Source organism: Formica exsecta, unplaced genomic scaffold (genome assembly GCF_003651465.1).
Source record: "Formica exsecta isolate Colony F162 unplaced genomic scaffold, ASM365146v1 scaffold333, whole genome shotgun sequence".
In the NCBI taxonomy this organism is placed as follows: domain Eukaryota; kingdom Metazoa; phylum Arthropoda; class Insecta; order Hymenoptera; family Formicidae; genus Formica; species Formica exsecta.
In genome coordinates, this window is record NW_021850582.1 from 390,277 (window position 1) to 398,365 (window position 8,089).

Here is an 8,089-nt window from a genome sequence, read left to right on the forward strand (position 1 = left end):
TATATATATATACATATATACGCGCATATATGAGTAGATGGATTGGTATATGCGAAATTGTGTAAAGAGAACCTAACCGGAATACATACGCGAGCATTTAGGGCACGATAATTTCAACTAATAGTTGCGCATCCTCTTACAGCCGAAAACCGCTCCATTCCGACGTATTGTGTTGATGCAGATCAACCGATCAATTTGCTCGTTATATGAGACATACCTAATCCTTTGACAAAGTGCCCGAATTTCCTAGTACTCGAGTCCTACGTACCGAATTCATCAACATCGATTAATCTTATTCAAACGATGAAAGAGTTTAACGATTGCAACCAGTTGCGAAATTTTTGCATTAAAAGTAACTTTCCTTATAGAATTAATCCGAAACTTACGACGCTTGTTTTAGAATGGCCGCGGGTACAAGAATCACTGCCAGACAGCGGACGCAAAGCAACAACCACGGCAACATTAGCGATCTGCTGGACAATCTACTTCGCGGTTACGACAATAGTGTCAGACCAGATTTTGGCGGGCCCCCGGCTACCGTTGAGGTCGATATCATGGTACGCAGCATGGGTCCCATTTCTGAAGTGGATATGGTCAGTCATAGTTTTTGTTCATCTCGTGCGACGTATACGAGACAAATGCTCTCGACTTGAGTCGTAGCTGCCAAAATCAGAAAATCGATCAAGTACATATGAAACTGATACATTCTTCCCGTAAAATTCTTTATCTCCAATTTGTTCGGTTATTTCATTTTTATCATTTCAAGTTTTACATCAATATTACGCGTTTTACGCTAACGAGTTAATAAAGTCGTTCATTATATTGTATGTGACAAATCACGATACAGATTTTCTATGTTTTATTTATTTCATATAAAGATTGCAAGTATAACGTTTAATTATTAGTAATATTTAATATACTCTTAAATATATATGATAAGAATTTAAACACTTGTCACATATTGATTGACGCGAAAAATAATAAAAAGTTTTTGTTACTTATAAAGTTACTTGTAATAATTCGGAAACAATAATTAATGAATAGTTAATAAAGAATAAAATTATGTAATAATTGGTATGTGTGTGGGATAAAGAATAAAGAAAACAAAAAAATTTTTAAGACATTCACGATATCAATAAAGTACACACACACACACAGAGCCAATTTTATCGAATTTTGAAATTTTTCGCAGACGTATTCAATGGACTGTTACTTTCGGCAATCATGGGTAGACAGACGTTTAGCCTTTCAGGGTGGTAAGGAAACACTCGCGTTGAGCATTTCCATGTTGGCAAGGATCTGGAAACCCGACACGTACTTCTACAATGGCAAGCACAGTTATTTGCATACGATCACCAGCCCGAATAAGTTCGTCAGGCTTTACCAGGATGGCAGAGTACTTTACAGTTCAAGGTATGCACGATCGTGATTAATATCTCAATGTTATCGTAATCTCCCCTAAAAACATGTACGACTTTTCTATAAATCTTGTCTTTCATACGAAAAGCAGATGTGAGAAAATTTCTTATAAACTTATATACAATAAGGGAAAATATGTGTGCAGAACATCAAATAACATTAAATAAAATTTAGATTTATTACATTTTAGATGTATTTATAAATATATCTATCTAGTTTTATTTTAATATTCATTTATTATATAATCAAGTTATATCGATGATTTCGGCATAAAAAGAGAGGAAACCTTATCATGTATTTTCCATATTTCATCTTAAATGTACATTGCATTGTCATTATGCCATTATGAGAAAGAGTTAGTCTCTATCATCGTGTTACCCAATTGTAAAAAGCGCAACTCTCTCTCAAGATCGATTGCAGAAGCGTCATGAGATTTATGACCTGGACTTTGTCTGATTTCATCCATCTCTTACTACTGTCATAGCCTCTTATAAAGAATATCCCTTGTCACATCTTTCCTTTTTCCTACATACTGTTACATTACTCGAAAATGTGCTATAATTAGACGCTTTATCAATTGTAAATAAATTTTTATATATAGTTTACAAAATTCCGCAAAATCAAGAGAAATTAATAGCTTAAGAATTGCATATCGATAAGACGAGGAGAGAGATATGTCTACAGTCTATTAATAGCGCGTAATATCTCGTTTACTGAACAATAAGATCGCATAGATAGGATCGCAGCGAGTACGTGATTCAGTGCTCGCTCGGCCGAATCTTTGCAAATCTTTTCTCAGCGACGTGACATGTGCAAGGTCTGAAACATCTCGAACTCGAGGGTTAATTCTGTCATGGACACACAATGGGGCCGATCCGGAAGACTAGGTCAAGAGAAAGGGAACGGATTAATAAAGAGGAAACTCGATATATCGTTTAATCCAGCACCCTTGCCCTCCCCTTTCATATTTGTATTTGGCTTGTACAACAACACGAAGTAGCGCTCGATGAAACGAAGGGAGGAAAATATGGCAAACTAAGTATCCTCCCTGTTATATTCCATTCCCTTATTTCCTCCTTAGTGTTGAAATTATCTTAAATAGATTGTTGCCTAACTAATATATATGTATATATATTTTTTTGTATAGTATAATACACCACCGATTTTTCTGAAATTCGTTTTCATTTATTGGTATTTATTGTACCAATTTGATAAAATTTCCAATTATGAAATTAGATATTGATTTTTGCTAGAATTATTGTTGTTTATCTTTTCTTTCAAAAATATTCAAACTATTTTGATAAAAGATCTCTAATTTTTAGACATTATCATTCAATACAACTATTAATTTTGCCGATTTTAATGTTCATATATGAGTTGAAAAAATTTTAAAAGAGAATGATCAAAATAAGCGAAACGAAACGAAAAGAAACGAAAAAGATATCGTCATCTTCAATCTTTTCGCGACATTTTCGTATGTTTTCTACGATACGCTAACGCATCGATAATGTCATAATATTGTTTTAAATAGAGATGTTATTGAAATAATATGGATATATATACAGCGGCATATTTTCCAGGAAATTATCGGACGTGCCAGTCTTTTCATTCGAATAACTTTCAATAGCACACATTACATTTCCAATATGAGAAAAATTCTAATTATCACACTGCAATTTTTTTATGTTAAAGATGTCATAATGTTATATTTACAATTATCATTCATTGCATACTTAAATATATAATAAACGTTGTTAGAGACGTTAAAAACTATAGTAATGTATTATAATAATTTTATGTCAAAACTGCTTTCAACAATTACAGTTTTCTTCAGTTTAAGATATATATTTCTTAAGTGAATTTTTATGGACTTCTACTCAACCTTTGAAGAAAATTATTATTTGGTTAATGTTAGATATAAAATGAGGAACATCTGCGGATATAATTACACGGAAACCTTTCATCGAAGAGAACGGGAAAGTCTTCTGCAATCGCTGTCTTATTTCGAGTGTTTTTTGAAAAAGGAGGTCCCGTACCTTGTCTGACCAGCCGGACTCATTCGTACTGGAAAACGTCCTGATCACGTTCGTGGTGTTATTTACTCGACACTTTATTAGCTGCCACTGCCTTTTATCCGGCTATCGAGGCTCATCTAAACTGACGAGAGAGAGAGAGAGAGCTAGAATTCGCTGATTTCAACATTTCCAAGATTCGTGGATTGATCTTGATCAAGTCGATATAGAATTTACAAATACAACAATCTTTTGTTAAACTATGTCGATTTATTACTACAATTTAGATTGTACAGTAGATAAACAAATGGTTTATTATAATTAGCTATAATATATTATATATATATATTATTAAAAAATCCAGAACAACTAACAATTCGAGATACAGAACGGACTCTTGTATAATTGTAATACACAGCAGAGAGTTGTTCTCTTTAATTCATGTCCAAAACAGCTTTCGAGAATTCGGTTTTACTGTACCAATAATAATGCGAGATTGCGCTGCTAATCGGTACTAATCAAGCCCTCGACCCCATCATAGCGGAAGCACGAGAGCAAGCGAATATGAGCACACCGCGTACTAATAACAGTAATAACCGGCGAGGTAAACACAGATGGAAAGAGAGAAAGGGGACTAAAGACGATCGAGTCTGAAAATAGATGGATTGCTGCATTGAAAAGTGCATCGAGAACGAGCCGCGACGCACGCATGAACGGAAGGATGACGAATTGTTGAAGTAACTCGTTGCATTTCAAAGAGAGAAAGAGATAGAGATAGAGATAAAAAGATAGAGAGATCTCCAATTTCAAGGGAATATGTGAAGCATAAAGTATACACTGTGCTAGAGCTGTGTAGAGAATATATATATATATATATATATATATTCCCTCCGTCTCTCTCTCTTTCTCTCTCTTTTCGTCGATTGGCAGATTTTCTCTTGGATCCGTCGAATTTTGTCAGCTAAACTTGTCTAACATGGTAAACGATGGAGGAAGCAAAGTTTTTACAAAAGCTTTTCAGACATATAGTGGTAAATCGCAACCACGAGATTTTTTTTATTGAATTATTTATTTTTTTTTTTGCACCGTTTAACTTTGCCACTTGGTTAATTCTTTTCTCGCATTCCCGCAGCCTCTTTTTCATCTTTTAATCTCATTCTATTCGATTTTGTTTCATCTTACGCTTGTCCTGTCGCTCTCATCGTTATTCATGAGACAGAGAAAACTTGTCATTATAAAAGAATAAAATTTTTCCTTTTATTTCTTCTCATCTAAGTTTTTAAAGAAAAGAATATATTTATTGTAATAAATTGTAGAATCACAGGTGTGTGCGAAAGCAATCATCTGTACAACATTTTCTATGTTTGTTTAGAAAGAACACAACTTTGAATTTCCTATAAACTTATAATAATTGAAAAGAATTCCATTTTATTATAATGAACCTATAACGGATTTCTAAAGTTGCAAACTAACGATGTACCATGAATTCTGCAAATTGTAAACTCTGTATCACAATTAGCTTACAATGATAGAATTTTAGAATAATTTCTCAAAAATCTAAAATCACTTAATGTACAATAGATCAAAGATGAACGAGTGATTGATCGATAATTTAAGATGAGCCAACATAGGAAACAAACCGGCATTTCGTCGAAGAAAGCAGATTCATTTCGATCAAAACAATATTTTCCACGATTAATATCAATCGATCAACACGAGTTGCCAAAGCGCGTTCAATAAGCACACACGTACGTATTTCGTCTATCTTGACGCCGAATATAATCGGAAACTGATTTAAAATACGCGGCCGCAACATTTGCTCGTGTTTTATGCATTCGAAAGTCCAACTTTTAGTGTCCCAATAATCGGAATTCTTCCTTCGGTGACCGTCGTAACCGGTTTTGCTGCCGGATCCAGTCTTACCGGGGATAAAAAGCAGTCGCGACACACTGAAACCGAAAATCGTCCGAGGCAAATTGCCCGAGCCCCATCTTCGGGCATAAAACGTGGCCAATCTCGAAGCATGTCGTCGAGATACGTGAGAGAAATATGTACATATTTTGTGACGAAGGCTTGAAACCCTACTTTATGCGAAATGAAAATTCTTATCTTCTCTCTTGTATTGTTACAATTCATTATTCATTATCCTTTTCGCGCTTTCGTTATTCATTACTTATATTCTTATATAAATTTTTGCAATCTATCTATCTCCATATTCTAAAAATTATACATGCGGATATAATTATTTTCCAAACATAATACATAATAAATAATACATAAACTTTCTCTTTTTTAGCTTCTTGAAGACAAATGCAATGCAAAGTGAAAAGAAATGTTAATTTGTATATTTTATAAAAATATTTAAAATTATTATAAATATATGTATTGTGGTTTAAGCCTTAAAATTTTATATCCCTTCTTCCCTCTATTATCATTATATATCAAAAGACTATTTAATTATTTTAAATCTATTTGTATACTTATTTCTAATTACTTGTGCACAATTCTCTTTCTCTGCTAAAATCTTTTAAGATATTTTAAATTTTAGCCGTAATATTTATATGCGCCAATTACATTATTAATGTGTGCGTTTCAAATAATCTGAGAGAGAGATGTATTATAGATTATTCGAAACATTGATAATGTTTGCGCATATTCACGTGCATACAGTACACATTGAACGGAAGAAAACCTTTAAAATAACTTGGCTTCATCAAATTTATTTTTATGCAAACAAATTTGTTAAAATTAAAAAAAAAAAACTTTTTCCATAAAATAATTCGGATAGACGCGGTCGCAACTTTACAGTAAACTGCAATAAAATCCTCGAAAACTGACAGAATATAAAGCAATTGCGATATGCTGAGATGCAGGAAAGCTTTGCAGGAAGCTATGCCTTCTACAAATTGAGCGATCGAACGAGCCGCAGAGTACTAGGGGTGATGGATCCGATTAGCCACGGATCGTCTCATCCTTCGGTTCTAACTTTCTCAACGGAGTTAAACCACGCATAGTGCAATAACTCGATCAAACTCCAATAGATTTACTCTACTATTCCACATGTGTTTGCGTTTGAAAGAAATATTGCATACATTTTGTGAATTTCGCAGATGTTGCGTGATGAGAAACGAGAATTCTGTGAATTTAGTATGCAAAATGCATTTCAGAATTGTCATCATTATTGAATACTGCAATTACTAGTGATCAAATTAAAAAGATCTGACAGTTTTTGAATTAAAAACGATTGAAATTGTGCATGTGTATGTTGCATATGTTAAAATTATATGTTGAAATTTTGATTTGTTGAATTTCCTATATTGTTTCAGACTTACCATTAAAGCGGGATGTCCGATGAATCTCGAGGATTTTCCGATGGATATGCAGAGATGTCCGTTGCAATTCGGTAGCTGTAAGTTTAGTAAAAATTTATTTGTTCCATGACCCTCAAAGATGTCATTCGCTTTTTTCTTTTTATTTTTCGTGTTTGTTCGCGAGATATGTATTTCTGTTGATTCATTGTAAGATTTCGACGACGGGGTAACGGGAGTAAAACTTATTCGTCTCTCGAGTGATTTGTAATCCTATCTTATAAAAATTGTGCGACATAATTTTTTTTACTATCAATTTGATGCATTCCGTTGAAACATAAAATTACAAATTCAATTACAAGTCTATTAATTTTTTCGCGTGTTTTCGATTACTGTGCATATTTAAATGGTCAAGGCAGGAAAGATTAGGCATGTAGGCAGATTTTAATTGTCAACTATCGTTAGATCGACGCGTTAATCCTTTTGGCAATGCAAAATTAATCCGTTTATAGTTGGCTACACGACACGCGACGTAATCTACAAGTGGAACAGTGCGAGACAGGTCGCTATAGCGGAGGATATGAAGCTGTCGCAATTTGATCTGGTCGCCAATCCGACCGCAAATCACTCCATTGCACCGGGATTCTCGCATGGTGAGTGAAAATCTCGCAGATCAAGAATACCCGGTTTAGCCATATTTCTCCTCGCAAACATCGAAAAGACACAAAACTTAGTACAATCGAAATATCATGGCACAATCTTATTGTTAGAACAAAAAATAACGCTGTAAAAATCGATAAAAATAAAACTTTAACATAAACAATTCGATAAGATGAATAAATATTTCATACATATCAAAATGACTTAATGAAGAGATGTGAAGAGTCGCAAACTGGAATTTCTATAAAAAATTCGGTCGTATTGCTGGCACCTCGCATTACCGTCGAATATTGAAGACGACGAAAGGAACACGTTCAGGTGAAGCAAAAGATGAAGAAAAGTAGCGTCGAAAGTCGGCGCGTAGAAGCGACGACTAATTGCAGCATTCTCTTAAAGACGACTCTCCTCTTTTCCCTTTCTCTTTCTCCCTCTATCTTTCTTTCTCTCTTAAGCTTTACATAGGCAAGCATTCTAGAAGATTCGGCTGCAAATTTTAATTGGATTATCGATTAGTAAACGGTAAACAGCTGATTTGGCCTTTGCTGTTTTCTGATTCGATTGTGCACTTATCGAGGAAATCTGCTTAAAGTCATCAAATTTTGCTACGGATATATATAAAGAAATTCGTATAATAATTTTAAAAAACAATGTCATTATATTATATAATAATAAATTGTATAGCAATAATTA

The 8,089-nt window shown here is 33.8% G+C and overlaps 1 protein-coding gene across 3 annotated transcripts in view; it reads left to right on the forward strand.

The window, feature by feature from the left end:
* LOC115238351 (gamma-aminobutyric acid receptor alpha-like) overlaps nt 1–7,956 on the forward strand; it is a 16,704-nt gene extending 8,748 nt beyond the window's left edge. For 2 of the 3 annotated variants that reach the window (XM_029812091.1, XM_029812089.1), the window contains 4 exons: nt 401–593; nt 1,193–1,413; nt 6,758–6,840; nt 7,252–7,956. In XM_029812091.1, coding sequence (XP_029667951.1) covers nt 402–593; nt 1,193–1,413; nt 6,758–6,840; nt 7,252–7,400 — 645 coding nt within the window. In that variant the 5' untranslated portion in view covers nt 401 and the 3' untranslated portion in view covers nt 7,401–7,956. The remainder of the gene's footprint in view (nt 1–400; nt 594–1,192; nt 1,414–6,757; nt 6,841–7,251) is intronic. The other variant, XM_029812090.1, reaches the window with a different exon arrangement.
* Nucleotides 7,957–8,089: the final 133 nt, after the last annotated feature.